This window comes from Lampetra planeri, chromosome 30 (genome assembly GCF_965212315.1).
Source record: "Lampetra planeri chromosome 30, kcLamPlan1.2.h2, whole genome shotgun sequence".
Classification (NCBI taxonomy): domain Eukaryota; kingdom Metazoa; phylum Chordata; class Hyperoartia; order Petromyzontiformes; family Petromyzontidae; genus Lampetra; species Lampetra planeri.
The window spans coordinates 8,753,815-8,771,711 of NC_136136.1; the positions used below are offsets into that span (position 1 = coordinate 8,753,815).

The 17,897-nt window shown below is 47.5% G+C and overlaps 1 protein-coding gene across 1 annotated transcript; it reads left to right on the forward strand.

The window, feature by feature from the left end:
* The first annotated feature begins 607 nt into the window (after positions 1–607).
* On the forward strand, positions 608–3,142 carry LOC144728722 (jun dimerization protein 2-like). The gene is made up of 3 exons (XM_078608329.1): positions 608–1,073; positions 2,039–2,146; positions 2,784–3,142. The coding sequence occupies exons 1-3, from the start codon at positions 996–998 to the stop codon at positions 2,967–2,969; spliced, it is 372 nt and encodes a 123-aa protein (XP_078464455.1). The 5' UTR covers positions 608–995; the 3' UTR covers positions 2,970–3,142.
* The last annotated feature ends 14,755 nt before the right edge of the window (positions 3,143–17,897 follow it).

Below are 17,897 nucleotides of genomic sequence, written 5' to 3' on the forward strand. Positions count from 1 at the left end.
GTATAGTGTAGTAGTGTATAGTGTAGTAGTGTATAGTGTAGTAGTGTATAGTGTAGTGGATTATACTAGTACAGCACACCGGTGTGTTGGAGAGCAAAGCCACAACATTTACACTCCGAGTACGACGTTCCGCCAACAATCACCACCGGCACCATCAGGCGGACAGCCAAACCGCCACTAGACTTTCAACGAGTCGCAAAGTCGCGCCGCCCACGTGTTTCACGTGATCGTCGTAATTGCCGCACATACGACGATCATCGATATCGCCATTCGACGGTCTCGTGTCCCTTCCAGCCCGCCCGTGCGTCTGTGGGTGGGCTGCTGTGCGCGCAATATCGCCGCCGCGTTTGTCACGCAGTGCCCCTACCCGCCCACTCGCTTCACACGAGCGCGCCGTGCGGTGAAGAGAGCGCGGAATCCGTGGGCAGGAGGCAGGGAAAGTGCGTGAGAAAGCGAGAGGGTGCGATGGGGAAGAGTCGGGCAAGGGAGGAGGCTGTAATTGTGGAAGATTGAAAGAAGAATGGATGGGGTGGGGGGGGATGCAGGGAGAGCGTGGCGGAGAGGGGAAGAGAGAGGAGGGGGGACGGAGGAAATAGAGGCTTCGGTCCGTGGTGAGAGGAGAGAAATGCGGAGAGGAGAGGGCGGAACCGAGCGACTGAAAATGCTCCCTGAATCCCACAGTTTACGGTAAGAGGCACGGAAAAGACCTTTAACCAACTCGACATTATAACCAATCAGATAGGGAGGCGATTGTGGCGGGTGGAAGGGGGAGGGAAAAAAACACGCGCGGTCGACCGTACCGCGGCCCGCTAACACTTCTACGTCAATGATATTTAGAAGGGGGAAGAAAGAAAGAAAAAAAGTCAAGATCACACGCAAAATAAGAGCGCGCATGGGACTACAAATTGCGCGCGGCTTGTGCCTCGCGGACTTGAATGAAGCTGGAGCAGCCCACGGCAGGCGAGTGAGGGACGGCACAGAAGACGACGACGACGATGATGATGATGATTGCTCCTCGTCATCTCGACCACAGCGGCTGTCAGCGTTCCGCCCTCGGGCGGGATACGTCTGCGGTAAAGACGGACTTTGCGGACGGATTAGAACCGGACGGACTGAAACGATACCGAGGAGGATCGAACGGACGCGACAACACGAAACGTGGTTGCGTGACCTGTACGGAGCGGCAAAGCGGAGCGGTAAACTAACTCGGACCGGACACGTGGACGGATTTGATCCGACGGACGGATCCGACGGACGGACCCTCTGATGGACTTGGCTCACGAACGGGCCGACGTATGACGGAGCTGCTAAGGTGACAGGCGGACTTTAGCACTCGGGGTGAAGACGGCTAATGTTGTTGTCATCATATTCTTGGTTCTTTCGGTAAAGTCACGTAGAAGGGAAATAATAGAATAATAAAAATAGAACATTATAAGATCAAATTCTCACGACGCTTCGGCCACAACACAAGCAGCAGGTGAAGAGCAGGGTTGTCGGCAAGACAGCGTCCTCATTAGGACGCTGTCTTTATTATATTAAATTTTTATTATTATTTTATTATTTCCCTTCTACGTGACTTTACCGAAAGAACCAAGACTATAAACGCCATGCAGTCACGAAAGCTTTAAATCGAAATTTGTTGTCATCACTTCTTCAAGAGGATGGGCACTTGGTCTCGTGCGAGGCTGCAACGTGGTCGTCCGTACTGTTCGTATTTTCATTCATCTGCTAGAAATGCCCGTGTATGGTCTCGTGGGGTGTGTTGTTTGCGGGGCGATTGCCCGAGGCGATGGTGCGTTGTTTGGCCATGATGACATCTCGATCGTAAATGATTGGTGAGACGATGTGGTAGGCACAGGAATCTTGCACCGCGGTGGGACGCGAGACTGCGGTGTAGGTGACCCAACCCCGAGGATCGATCAGAGGGAACAAAATCCACCTCGCTCCGTCTGTTGAGCAAATTAAAATCTTGACACCAGGCGGATCGTACCCCTTTTTTTCCTTTGCCCCATACCCCTGGATTTGCAACGATCCACAGAGCGCAGCGGAGGAGATGGAGCGACGGAGGAGGCGCAGAGAGAGGAACAAAGTGGCCGCTGCCAAGTGTCGGAACAAGAAGAAAGAGCGGACAGAGTTCCTACTGCAGGTGACGGAGACCCACGGCTCAAGTAGCAATCGTCATCGGCCATTCATCATCAGTCTCATCATCATCATAGGAATAATCACACCGTCACCATCCCTAAGCATCAGCTGCATTCAAACTTAAATCAGTACATCAATCATCATCATCATCATTAGCAGCAGCAGCTCTCAATCAAAAACATATCATCACTCCACGTGGTAGCGGGAAAGCGAGCTTCAGTCAAATGTGACATATATCAGTCCCTTATAATATTGATCAACGTAACCATCATTACTCTCTAAGGTAAGGATCCTTCTGCCCCTCCCCCCATCATCATAATCACCACCATTATGAACACAATGCAAATTCCCCATCATCATCATCATCATCTTCACGAAGTTAGGCTGCTTAGCAGCGTTGTGATGGTTGGCATGCGCCCTGGTGCAGGGAATGACATTGTTCCTCCTGTCCAATTCCCTTCCTCTTCTCAGCCCACGCGCCGTTAGCTGTGCAGTTGCACCGCCTGTACACTCGAGAGCTACCCCCCCCCCCACAACCGCCGTGATCATCATTACTCGGCGAAACTCCTGGTCCTCGGCGCTCTTCCCGTCTCACCACCTCACACCCCCCCCCCCTCCTTCTCTTGCCTCCCGCGCCGCAGGAGTCGGAGATTCTGGAGGTTCAGAACTCGCGACTCAAGTCGCTCATCGAGAAACTCCGCGGCGAGAGGCGCCGCCTGGAGCTGGCTCTGTCGCAGCACCGGGGCGCGTGCCGGGCGCACGGAGACGCCGACGAGTCGGAGCAGCGACTCGTGCTCACGCAGCTCACGGAACAGCGAGGCCCTTGAGTCGCGGTCGGGATAGGTAGGAAGGGTCTGTCCCTCCTCCTTCTTCACGGGGCCTTCTCTCTCTCTCTGCACATCCATCGCTCTTCACTCCCACTAATTGTGCATCCTCCACACTCCCTTCCCCGACGTACAAGTACACAGCACCCACTCCTTCATCCCCCCCCCCCCCACCATCGCCTCCCCCCCACCCACCATCGCCCCCACTCACCATCGCCCCCCCCCATCGCCCCCCCACCCACCATCCCCCCCACCCACCATCGCCCCCCACCCACCCACCATCGCCCCCCCCCACCCACCATCCCCCCCCCCCACCCACTATCGCCCCCCACCCACCATCGCCCCCCCCCCACCCACCATCGCCCCCCCCCACCCACCATCGCCCCCCCCCCCACCCACCATCCCCCCCCCCCACCATCACCCCTCCCACCAACCATCGCCCCCCCCACCATCACCCCCCCCACCCACCATCACCTTTCCACTCCCAGACAGGCAGTGAGCATCACCTGGGATGTTGTGATCAATGGCGACGCGAGCACGTGTTTAATTCACTCGTTAGAGAACAAAAGTCAAGTCAATGTATTATTGGTGAGCGGTCGGCCTCTTTTCTATAAAAAAAAAAAATTGTACAAATAATTAGAAGCAAGTGGTGGCTGCTTGTTAATTGTTGTATGCAAGCGTTTAGAGATGCTTCAACCACCCTGCTTAATCTAGCACAGCCCCAAGCTACTGTAAAAAAACGCGAACTCTAACCCCACATCAGCCTCCCTTGAGCTTTTGCAATGGATCGGTGACTATTCAAATCTACAAATCCTGCAATAAATGCAACACATTGCGGTGTGGGGTGTTTTGTAATTAGTGTATTGTAAGTCGTCCGTGTTAACCGTTGTAAAATAAAGTGTTGTATAGGCGAAGTGAACGTGCTTTCAGTGACATGGGCTTTATTCACAAAGCTACAGGAGTGGGAGAAAATCAACAGGTGCACCACATTAATAAGACTTAATTAGATTTACAAGGTACCCTTAAACAATGGATGTTAGTGTGGCGTGCGTAGAAAGGAGGACCATTGGTGAGAGGTAACCGGGGAGTTAAAGGCGAAAGAGACAAGATAAAGAACTGGGAAGGCGATGCCTCTTTGTAAGTAGAAAGGGGTTGGGGTTACGGTAAGGGTTTGGGGTTTGTAGAGTTGGTGTCGTGGTTAGCGCGCTGCGCTACGAACCCGGCGACCCGGGTATGACTCCGGGTCACGGCCAACACCAGTGACGATTATCTTCTGGCCTGTATTGCATATATAAGTAGGGGTTAGGGTTTAAGGTTAGGATTTAGGCTTAGGATATTAGGGTTAGGGTTTTAAGGATATGTTTAGGCTTTGGGATTTAGGGTTCGGCGTTAGGGGTTTAGGATTAGAGGTTAGATTTAGGGGGGTTAGGCTTAAAGGGTTAGGGTTGGGTTAGGATTTAGACTTAGGGGGTTAATGGTTAGGACTGTTGGGTTGAGGTGGATATATAGGCATTACAGGATAGGGTTGGGTCTATAGGATTACGGCTAAAGGGTTGAGATGGATATGTGCACTATAGATCCGACACCAGGCAAGAGCCTACAGCCTCCACAAAGTCGCCTCTCCACATCATCAATGCAAGCGGTTCTATTTGTTCTAGATTTGAAGCTTTCGTGACTGCAAGGATTCATACTGTTAAGTTTTTTCGGTAAAGTCACGTAGGTAAAACATTTTTTTTAATTAAAAGTTAGCGAGGAAAAGACTCGCTAACTTTTAATTTAAATTAATTTTTTTACCTACGTGACTTTACCGAAAAAACCTAACAGTACGGTTCTATTTGTACCAATCCCTTCAGCCGCACAACCCACTGAGAGCGCATTCCATCAGCAACATTGATGCGACACAAGCAACAGCGTGGACAAGCTTCGTCTACATTTCAGTGTCTCATCAGCAGTCAGGCTCGCTTGAAGCAACACTGGTGAACACTGCCAGATGTCATTGGTAGGAACCCACTCGGTTAGACATGGGGGCCCTCGTTCATCACAGGACTCTGTAACGCAGTGGTTCGAGACTGGTCCTGCTAGTGCACAGATACGTGGACGAATCTTTGGTGGCAGATTATTGGGGACGGGGGGGGCGGTGAAACCTGCCTTGGCAGCGGTGCACGAACGCGGTTAACATCAACATCAAATTCCACACATTTGTCAATACACATAACCCTTTAAAAAAAAAACAAGGCCGTAATACAGGCAACGTTTCGGGAACGACCTTCCGGCCTCGAGTGGCCGGGTCGGTGCGAGACTTCGTGCCGCAACCTTTGGCGATAGAGGTGGGAATGGGACCTGGACCCTGGGAGGAGGAGGCAAACCGAACGAAAAATGATGAAAAAAATAAGAAAAGGTTTTATCCTTTCTGGAAAATAAAATAGTTGTTAAGATGTTAAAACGCCAGATAGATACCTTTTTGCAAGGCCTCAAGTGTGCATTAACCACATGTACTTGTGGCAAAACATGCTATTACAATATCGACGTGACTTTACCGAAAGAACCAAAGAGTATGGATTATTGTAGTCACGAAAGCTTCAAATCAAGAATATCTGCATTGTCTTAAGAACTGATTTGCCTACATCAGAGACAGCCTTCTTTGTGGCTGTCTCACCACCGGTGTTAGACCCAAGAGGGCATCACGTGACTGGTGGAGAATGAACCAAGGTAGTCTTACGGTCGTGTGTCGCGGTGAATTCGTGACACCACGCGCAGAGCTGAGTTCTACAAGTGCTGGATTTCACTTGCCAATACAGGGAATTCTCTACTTACGAACGAGTTATGTTCCGGAGGTCTGTTCGTAAGTCGATTTGTTCGTAAGTCCAACTTTACTCCTGTCGATTTCAAACGTGTTGTTACTGAATGTACACTAAACACGGGGAATGGCTTTAAAAGTTGTATAATCACCTGGAGATGTAGATGCCACTGGTTCTTCACGTTCTGCAGATGTAGATGCCACTGGTTCTTCACGTTCTGCAGGTGTAGATGCCACTGGTTCTTCACGTTCTGCAGACGTAGATGCCACTGATTCTTCACGTTCTGCAGATGTAGATGTCACTGGTTCTTCACGTTCTGCAGATGTAGATGCCACTGGTTCTTCACGTTCTGCAGACGAAGATGCCACTAGTTCTTCACGTTCTGCAGATGTAGATGCCACTGGTTCTTCACGTTCTGCAGGTGTAGATGCCACTGGTTCTTCACGTTCTGCAGACGTAGATGCCACTGATTCTTCACGTTCTGCAGATGTAGATGTCACTGGTTCTTCACGTTCTGCAGATGTAGATGCCACTGGTTCTTCACGTTCTGCAGACGAAGATGCCACTAGTTCTTCACGTTCTGCAGATGTAGATGCCACTGGTTCTTCACGTTCTGCAGGTGTAGATGCCACTGGTTCTTCACGTTCTGCAGACGTAGATGCCACTGGTTCTTCACGTTCTGCAGATGTAGATGCCACTGGTTCTTCACGTTCTGCAGATGTAGATGCCACTGGTTCTTCACGTTCTGCAGATGTAGATGCCACTGGTTCTTCACGTTCTGCAGATGTAGATGCCACTGGTTCTTCACGTTCTGCAGACGTAGATGCCACTGGTTCTTCACGTTCTGCAGATGTAGATGCCACTGGTTCTTCACGTTCTGCAGATATAGATGCCACTGGTTCTTCACGTTCTGTAGATGTAGATGCCACTGGTTCTTCACGTTCTGCAGGTGTAGATGCCACTGGTTCTTCACGTTCTGTAGATGTAGATGCCACTGGTTCTTCACGTTCTGTAGGTGTAGATGCCACTGGTTCTTCATGTTCTGCAGATGTAGATGCCACTGGTTCTTCACGTTCTGCAGGTGTAGATGCCACTGGTTCTTCACGTTCTGCAGGTGTAGATGCCACTGGTTCTTCACGTTCTGCAGATGTAGATGCCACTGGTTCTTCACGTTCTGCAGGTGTAGATGCCACTGGTTCTTCACGTTCTGCAGATGTAGATGCCACTGGTTCTTCACGTTTTGCAGGTGTAGATGCCACTGGTTCTTCACGTTCTGCAGGTGTAGATGCCACTGGTTCTTCACGTTCTGTAGGTGTAGATGCCACTGGTTCTTCACGTTCTGCAGGTGTAGATGCCACTGGTTCTTCACGTTCTGTAGATGTAGATGCCACTGGTTCTTCACGTTCTGTAGGTGTAGATGCCACTGGTTCTTCACGTTCTGCAGATGTAGATGCCACTGGTTCTTCACGTTCTGCAGGTGTAGATGCCACTGGTTCTTCACGTTCTGCAGGTGTAGATGCCACTGGTTCTTCACGTTCTGCAGATGTAGATGCCACTGGTTCTTCACGTTCTGCAGGTGTAGATGCCACTGGTTCTTCACGTTCTGCAGATGTAGATGCCACTGGTTCTTCACGTTCTGCAGGTGTAGATGCCACTGGTTCTTCACGTTCTGCAGGTGTAGATGCCACTGGTTTTTCACGTTCTGTAGGTGTAGATGCCACTGGTTCTTCACGTTCTGCAGATGTAGATGCCACTGGTTCTTCACGTTCTGCAGGTGTAGATGCCACTGGTTCTTCACGTTCTGCAGATGTAGATGCCACTGGTTCTTCACATTCTGTATGTAAATGCCACTGGTTCTTCAAGTTCTGCAGATGTAGATGCCACTGGTTCTTCAAGTTCTGCAGATGTAGATGCCACCACCGCCATCTATTGCGCGGCGGTTGAACTTACGACTCTTGGTCTGAACAGGCAACTGGACATACGGACAGGTTTGTTTGTATCTCTGAGAGTTTGTAATTCGAATGTTCGTAAGTAGAGGAGTCCCTGTATCTAACACCAGCCACTCCAGTGCAGAGCATTGCTATCACAGTCGCTTGCCTCTATACTGTAGAGGTCCTCAATGGTATGCACTTTTACGTTAAAACTACAAGTGATGGTAAAACTACCATCACTATGAAATTTGACTCCAAGCCCGGCTTACTCCCAACACTTGAAAAATTTGCCACACTTTGTTTCGAGCGTGCAAGTTTAGCTTGCACAACTCCGATTTACCCCCCCCCACCCCTACAGCATAAACACATTCCTGCGGAGGGAGCTGGTAGGAACGTTGGGTTGCTCGGTCAATGGCCAGGGTCAACGGCGGCGTGGTGTATTCCGCAAATATGCCCGACTGTGATGGCGGGCACAAGCCGGCGTGAGTAGGTTAAACGTGGAGTTTTATAAGGGCACCACGGGGTGACCAGCCCCTCCCCACCCAGCCCCACCCTCCCACCCCCCACCCAGCCTCACCCCACCCTCCCCACCCATCCCTCCCCACCCAGCCCCTCCCCACCCAGCCCCTCCCTGCACGACGAACACAATAATCTCCTGTGGGCAGGTGTAACCAGGAGGCTTCTACCAGTATAAAGGATGTCTTTAATCGGCTTAACTTAGCTTTATTATCTACTTCCGCCCTCTGCATCACAAAGCTTCAGTTTGAACTCCATGCGTTACCTCCCAGCCCACACCCTACCCCCACACTCGACTTAACTGAGCTTTCTTATCTACTTCCGCCCCCTGCATCACAAAGCTTCAGTTTGAACTCCAGGCGTTACCTCCCAGCCCACACACCGCCCCCACACTCACCATGCCCCCTCCCCTCTCCTTCCCCCGCTACTATATAATTCCTCGTCACAGCCATCCCTTAGACACACTTAAGCGGTTGTGCTTTCACTACGTTGTCCCCACCTGAAGACGGACGCTTGTGTTGCGCCCGAAACGTCGTGATTTCATTTAGTTATTTTCATTTTTTATTTATTTTATTTTTTACTTCCGTGACTTTACCGAAAAAAACAAAGAGTATGAATCCTTGCAGTCACGAAAACTTCAAAGCCAGAAGAATCCAAGTCTCGGGCGAAGCCGGGTAGTAAAGCTAGTAAAGATTTTTTAATGTTGGGGATGTCCGGACACTCAGTGCCTTTGCCCCCGTCAGGCAATGAAGACAGTGAAATCCTGATACACCCGTAGCAGGAGTCTGTGTGTAAAATACATAATTTAAATCGATGGTTAGAATAACGGTGATATATCTTCACACATGGGCAGTCAGTTGTGAATTGAACATTTAAAAGCATCGTTGACAATCGTGCATCTTCAACGTGCACCACCTAAGATGCCCTTAGCTTCGTGGAATGTGAAGCTCATGCAGGAGAAGTTGATGGGACCCACCTTTCAACGTGTTAGGACAAGAATCTCGGCTGCAGAGCCGCATGCGACTCGTTCTTTATACAAGACCACCATCTCGTATTCAAATGCATTGTGGCTCTTGACTTTTTTTTTACCGAATAATAAATGTTTTTAAAAAAATGGGTTTTCTTGTTATTTTGGTTTCCCACCTCTGATCTAACCATTGCGTTTTCTTTTTAGTGGCAATGAATTTCATTCGCCGTCAGGGGAGTGCCAGTGCTCATCAGAAAGAGTACAAATTGCCGGGCGATACTGTGGTGGCAGTGGTGTAAATACAGAAATAACTCAAGAGAAAAAAGTTAATTATCAGGCCTCATGGTTTTAAAGTGCAGCCTCCAACGCGTATTCACCATCTCTCTGGCAAATATGCTCATAAAGACGGGCCATTTGCCCAAAACGTCGCCGATTATGTTTCCTTTTAAGGCAGTGTCATTAACGAACATGTTGAGTTTTGCATAAGTACAATATTGTCTTTATCTACCCAACCATAAAAAATGTGCACTCAGAACCTTATCATTGTGAGCCAAGCACTGTGACCACAGCTTCAAGAGGTCAATAAACACATCAGATAACGACTGCACTGGCAATGCAAGTGACAATTGTGTAATGTGTGCGTGAATATGGGCGGTGTCTTCACTCAAAACCACAAGGCAAATCGTAATAAATCTTTTTTTTATTGTCCTGCTTGTTTTGTTGCGTCAATCAATACACAATGTACGAGCATGGCATATAATGAACATTTGATAGCAACGTTTGCTCCACGTGTGCAGAATTCAGTTCCTCTTCTGTATTTAATCATACACCTACATTTGTATTTACACGAAGGTGGCTCTTGCCATCAAAGGGCACATTGCACGCACCGCTACCCGCGACGCCTGGGGAACTTTACGGTGGACAACGGTTCACGTGTACGAACACAATGTCATGTGTTTGTATTCATCTTCTGTTTGTATTCCTTAACGGTGCGCCTAGCCTGGTGACAGCCACCGTGGCGAAATGACCGCCGTTTACTGGAAAAACAGCAGCTATTGTAAATGATAGAATGGGTGAACACAGTCAGCACCACAGGATTGAGCTTTAAAATTACATAGCGAGAGTATTGTTGCTTTGCAAACTTCCCGAATGTATTCAATGTATGGCATACAGATGTGTGGGTGGAAAATTGCTTTGAATTCCTGATTCACATTCGTAAGGTTACAAAGTTCGCATCCCATTTGAGGTTGAACTCAGCCTACCAATAATATAATCCCTTGGATCATTAAACGTAGCTACCACTCTGTCCCAGCATAGAAAAGTTCAATTTCTACTCTTGACTCGGAGCCACCGGCAGAGTGGTGCCACCACATGCCCGTTTGAGTGGGGAGTCTAATTTTGACTTTGACAAGATTTGTATCTGGCAAAAAAAAAACATGCGTTTGCATGCCTGTAAATCCCCAGTTAAGTGTTAGGAAGTTAGGCGAGAGTGACCAGTCAGAAAGAAACACCACATCGACAGCCAGCGAGGTAAAAACAAAAAGAGCATGGATATAAAAGTGCTCGCCTGTCACTTTTAAACCTCCTCGCTCAAACTCCACTGCAGTAGCTCGTGTCCACACGGACGGCTCAAGCCAGGCGAGCACACAGCCCAAATGGATCGTCACTCCGTAGACAGGGAGTACGAGAACTGACATCAGGATTCGAGGCAGCCTGTGATGAAAGATAAATCCGCTGGATTCCCAATTCATGTTTTCGTTTTGCATAAAGTACTGTTTCAACGAGTGAAGGTGGAGAGGGGGGGGGGGCTCGGAAAACTGGCGACATTAAAACGTCCTCTATAAATGTACACCACACAAACCGGTAAGATGTGTTCACATCTGGCAACTTAAAAAAAAACGAAACTCATCATAAATGAATGTAAAACACAACAAAGGCGAATACGGAGATGTTTTATTCCTATTACGTAGTCATTGCTCCTATTTCGAGTTGGAAAATCAGTCGCCGCGAGGATGGGGTGGAGCCCACGGCATGTTCACGATGAGGCCCGAGGAGCTCCACGTTTCAAATCGGCACACGTGGCTGGCGTGGTGCATAGCGCCGCAGTGCGCGCGATGGTAGCAACAATAAAATAAAACAGGCAGCGAAAAGTGACCAAACGCAAATAAACCACGGCTTGTGTCAGTCACACAGGCCAACCAACACTTCACCACCAGTCTTCATTAACACCACATAAACAGAAACATCGTAGGCCAAACGTTCAGGGAATTACCCTTATGTCACGTGGGCCGCTGGCTGACATTTTAGCCTGCTGTATATTTTTCTGAAACAAGGCACTGTTAATACGGTGGTGATGTGTTTTAGGTCTGTGCATTGTAAATACACCACTGCAAATGAAGTGTTCAGTTTTCTTTTGCAATCATCACTTGTGATTTACTCCGTGATGAAAGGTGGCATGTTGAAAGCCAACAGTAGTTTGAAGGTTGCTCCCCCACAGATATATTTGTGCTGTGTGGTTGAACAGTAATAGTAACTGATGCTGCACCTAAGACCGGCACGAAAGCATACCCGAGTATAGACGTGAGCTCTGCCAAGTAATTGAGGATATGAACAACATTGCCGTGTGAACACAGCAGTGGATTACACACCCCAGACCTGGTTCCCTCTGCTCAGTAGTCCAACGATCCCAGTTTACCACATCTGCCAATCTTCACGCACATTCGACCCGGCTGTCAAGTGATATGTGATGATGGTTTGTATAGGTTCTATCTCTGGATAGGAAGACTGAGGGGGGGGGGGGGGAGGGGGGAAATGGAACGTTTGAAAATGAAGACACCACCTGGAATTTGAGAATAACCGCATTATGCACATGCCAATACGTCTTGCTGATGAACATGTGGGCATGACACACTGTGTGCCATTTAATCCAATGAGTGTAGATTACAGGTGGATTAATTTTAAAAGTGGTTTATCTCTTTCATTTGTTATAGAAATGTCAGCTAAATAATGCCGATATACAATCGGAACATTCTCTTGGTGTCCTTTAATAGAGGGGGGGAAATGTTTTTTACTTTAAAAAAATAAGTGGTTTGTTTCATCAATAACGTTTAAACGCGACCTTTCCCCAATGGAATTTGTTTATGAACTTGGGGTAATTCAAACCCGTCCCATCGTCACTGATTATCATCAGCAAGACGTAGCCTCAAACGAATGCTACTGGGTGTCCTGATTTAAAGGGAACCGATCACCAGCCATACAAGGGCCCAAGAATGAATTAAAGCTGTGGGGGATAAATGCGAATATTCTTTTGTTCTGTTATCGCTTGTTTTTTCTTTACTTTTTCACCCCTTGACTAAATCAGACGTACACCAATGCATTTCTAACAATGTGATGTCACGTGCCCCAAGAAAGCCACGTCAATTTAAGCTGCTGCCAACAGCGGCCTGAAATCAAAGATCTCAAATGTGCTGGCTCAATAGTAACCCTGACAATAGGGCATTTGGCCCCCCAGAGCCATTCAGCCACCATCATTTGGTGTCTTATTTCAGCAGGAGCCGAGCGAAGAGAATGGGTGGCCGCGCTCGAGAAAAAAAATCTTTGAATAAAACTGCACAATTTCCTGAACTGGTGTCTCCACGCGCGGGGAGGAGGGCATGTCAAAGCCTTTTTAACCGGTTATACAATCTGAAACATTGTCACTGCGTAGAAGGAACCCAGGTGCCGCGCATAAATAAATACGGAGAAAAAACACAATCTACATTTTCACAACCTCTCCACAGGGTAAGAAAATAAAAAGAGTTAACAGACAAAAAAAAGAGAGGACGATAATTAACGAGATGCACACAACCCTCTGGCCAATGCAAATGGAAAGGATAAATGTGCTGTATCTCAAAGCGATGTATACACTTTAACAGCGAACGCGACAACCCAAATTAAACACGTTTTTTTTTATATGAAAAACGTTTTGATTGCAAATTGAATGTGAGCGTGAAATGCATGCACAGAGCACACACGTGTGTGTATGTACACACACGTGTGTGCACAGGTGCACTTACACATGGGAACAAATGTACATAAATAGAAACGCACACTCACATGTGTATGCAAACACATAAATCAAATATGCCTGTATGGAAACCACAGAAGGCATTACTGGTAAAACAATTATATACACACATAAAGAGGAACAAACCCATTACATTACACGTCTATTAACAAGCTTTCATTCAACCAGTGCAGTAAGGCAGTTAAGTCTCAACTCATGCTCCAGACACTATGATCCAGTCCAGTTTTACATGCCAGCCAACCTCCTGTATGCTTTCATATGCTGGGTTATTTAATGAAGGTTGAGCGGTGACAGATTTGAAATCTGGGCCGGGTAACAGTCCGTGAAGTCTGGACTCAAGACTCCCAGGACAAGCATCCAGTCCCGTTTCTAGTGGCAAAGTTCTCCATTGGTTGTATATACAATGTATACTGTATACATATATACAATACATATCTACTGTATATGTATACGCTGCAGCGGTTGTTCTGATCAAAAGCGGTTGTTCGTAACATATGCAACTACGCCAAGTGAACGTGGTTCTGTAAGCGCGGACGCGTTTGTGCACAAATGTGCGTGCTCAGAACGAGGTGAGATTTAGTTCCAAAAATGCAGCAAAACTCGGTCCATTCCACTTAGACGAAGGGGGGTTAAACTCTTTGGGAAAAAGGATAGCTAGCGAGCCAATCAAGGTTCTCCATCAAATATTTACAAACATCCGCACGAACGAGCATGCCCCAGAGTGCAACATTGGCGTGCACACTTAATTACGTAACCCGGTGCGGTTCGTGTACTTGGGAAGTGGAAAATGGACCGCAGTTTCGGCAGACGTCGTGTGCTAAACGCAACTACATCGCAAACAGAGCCAGGCACACGCAGGAAACTCAAACGATAAGTGACTGAACAAGACCATGGTTAAGTAAACGTTTGGGCTCATTGGCCTTCACTAAGTGAGGTATTTGTTTGTTTGTGACGTAAGAGATTGTAGATCTCTGAAACCAATGACAGAACTTAAAGCTGGACTGGATTTAAAATTACTGGATTTAACACGACTGCAGATAAAAAATATATCGCAGTGCGGTAACGTTTTCAAAGTTGCTTTTCCACCACGCTCTCATCATATATGCGCCATCTTATGCGATAGTCACGAACAGCATTCGTGTATATGTTTTTACAGTATATAAGCTTGCGATAAATTGAATTTTTCACTTTTTAACCCTTACACAACACTCGGTCAAGATTATCCAAGTAACATTTAAATACATGGAACAGGAGAGGGAACAAATAAAGATAAACGTTTCTTTTCATCAACATTTTTAGCAACGCGAAAAGCACGGGTTATTAATTTAAATGTGTCACATTCCCCCAGGCCCAATGACCCTTGCAGGCCAACTTGCTGTGAGAGATCATGGGCACAACATTTTTTAACGGTGGCACAGTGGTTAGTGCACTGCTCTCCGAACCTGGCGACCGAGTTCGATTCGAAGGCCCAGGGCTAACATTGACGGCAAGTGATATCTGAACAGTGCCCCCCCCCCTTTACCAGCCCACACGGACCAGCGAGGTGAAGTATGGTCAAGCAACCTCCATGACCAAGAGTGTGGAGGGGCATTCCTCCAGCGGTGCATTGACAAAGGGCAAAAATAAGTAATCGGTCATTTTCAAATGACCGATTACTTATTTTTGTACATCAAGATTAATATCAAGAGAAACAAACGGGAATGCAAAACTATACAATATTCATTTCAAGATAAACAATTATGCAGCCAGCATAATGTAAAATATCATCTTGGCTTGTCGCTCACACACACACACAGTTTGTACAATAAGCCAAGAGCGAAAACGTGTTCCCAATGTACACATCAGCCGGAAAACATATACCATGACATGACCTGTAACCGCTTGCAAAGGTTTCATTTAAATGCCCAGTTTAACCTGACTTTCTCGCAAAAATCTGATGACCCCCCCCCCCCAACCCTCAGAAATAAGTAATCAAGTGAAGCGGTCCACTTCAGGGCGAGGGGGTCTTGTGTTCGGTGGTCGGTGGATGCATAGAAAGATCCCATCGCATCGTGACGACTCAAAGCGTTTCCACCAGAAAAAAATGTGAAGGGGGACAACCACCACCTTCCGTCAGGCTATAGGCCCATCATCTTTCCGGCTGCCATGTCTGCCAATCCACTTGTGGTACAAGGCAAACATTATTATTCTCATCTAAAAAACAATGCCACAGGGAGGTCAATCCCCTTCTGTCTTACTGCTGCTGCCCTGGTGTCTGCATAAACTCCCATCACCCACAATCGTTGTTTTTGGGTTAGATCACATGAATATAAATTTGTAGTGAAACCCGCCGCCGCCACCACCACCCGACACAGCCAATGAGTAAGGTTTGTCAGGGAAAACAAAACATGCCAATTCGTTACTAGTTCAGCACACCGTGTGTTGGAGAGTAAACCCACGACGTTCTGCCGGTAATTACAAGCATCCTCATCAGACAACAGCCCTTGTTCACGAACCCGGCTTGAGACTATTGTCCACCACGTGTCCCTCTATCGTGTGTCATCATTCCCCCCCTCTGCCGTCTGATACCACCCTATCCATAACTTCCCTCTCCAAAAAAGACCTCAACCAAAACAAATCTTATTTCCCCCTAATCATATGAAGCATGTGTTTTCCACGGACAGCCTCTTGGATGTGGACACATTTAGATGCTTTATAAACACATGCTCCATTTTACCGATGCGCTGGGAATGTCACGTATCCGTTTGGAAGCTCTACCCAGGAAAGTCTCATTGAGTCTCAAGAATATTTCCGGTAAGATCCAGTTTGAGATGGGCCAATCCATGAGTACAATATTTAGCTTGTAGAGTGAAATGAAGAGTACCCAAAGAATACGAATGCATATTATCGGTGTTGCACTCAAACCTCTGCAGGCAGCCTGGCACAAACCTCACACTATACCGCTCCCTACAGGTACCACCTTGTTGCTTAGCAGACATGCGTCGAATAAACACCATCATGGCGACAAGCTGCTAGATTAGGCGAGGCAGAACTCACATGGCTGCACGATCCACCTACCCATCTTGCAAGTAGCTTTTACACTTGTGCGTATCGCATAAGTGCGGTAGAGCCGTGCGCTCCACCCCCGTCGCAGCCACCTGCCAGGCTTTCTGATCCATCCATGCTGGACGTCTTTATAGCTCATCGAATTCCTCCAGTCGAAATAAAGATTCCGATGATTTGGAGCAAGCTCCTCTCAATCCCCCGTCGCCCCTTCCGCGCACGTCTCTTGCATTCACTCTGCGAGCCAAACTCATCTCTGATCGGTCGAATCGGATGGTGCTATCAACCTCGCTGTCACGAGTGAAAGTACCAGTGAATTGTATTTGGAATAACACCTCGAATTGTGGATTTTTGTGTCGTCGTTTACTCTCCAGTGACTAAATGCTACACGAGCACTGCCGACTGCTGTATGGATGCAGTAAGAAGGGTGCCCCTGGGGGCTCAATGAGCTCAAGATAAGCGTGTCAGCAAGTGACATTATTGCTTTTCCAAAGTGAAAACTGAAGATGAATGTCCATTAACATGGTTTGAGGTCATTACATTCCGAAGCAAAGTTGCTTCATTCACCGCTACCTGCCCAACCCAAGGGTAACACGGACAGGCAACAGAGAGCTCACCGGCAGATCGCATCGTGGTGAATCTAAGTGAAGGAAGCCCGACTCTACCAAGTCCCCTGGCTGGCGTGGGAAAGCTGGCTCAACGAGCATTACATAAAGCCATTCTCACTTCATGTAACATTAACCCACCCCACCCCCCCTTATTCCAGCCATCAAATGGATTTGTCCTTTTTAAAAACGATTTAACAAGCAGTTTCACAAAGTATTGGGGGGGGGGTGCCGAGTTATAATGGTGTTAATTCCTTGGGTGTGTAATTCGCACATCTTAACACAGAAACGCCCGAGAGCTCACAAACGTGCGGTACACATTTACAGTAAAATAAAAATCCCTGCCTTTTTTTTGACCGACACATCTTTCATTCTCCAACTTAACCTTTTCTTGGTACCGACTGCTGTCAAAGCACTCAACTGAAGCCTGAAAACACAAGTAGAGGTGACCCCCTCCTTCATAATCTCTCACTTGAGGGTCCACCCATCCACGAAAAATGATTGAGAAATTAAACGTTTGGTCAAAATGCTGCAAGTGTCAAGCTCTCGCTTCACTGCAACGTCTCCTTAAACTATACCACAATTTCTCAGATATGCTTAAGGGCTGCAACATATATTCGTTTGTGACCAACGGATATGTAAATAGCCTGCAGTAGGCCGACTTGTTGTTCATCATGCTTGTTTGAAAAACAGAAATAGCCCGGCAGACAACGCAGCAATGTTTTTTTACGTTTTACATAAGCGTCGCGCTCAAGATATGAGGCCAGTGTGTAAACCCAGGGCTCAAAATGCCAAGCCCTGCCACCCTGGGGGCCACATTTTGCTGTCCCTAAAATATTTAAGGCTGTTTCGTAGTCATAACTTTTGAGACTGTGAACCAACAAGAGAAATAACCGATTTCTTCAAGCAAAAATACGCAAAATGTGAAGGTGCTGTGATTAATATTCATGAACTCAATTGCCTATTGCATCCCTCTTGGGTGCCTTATTTACAAACTCGGTATTCA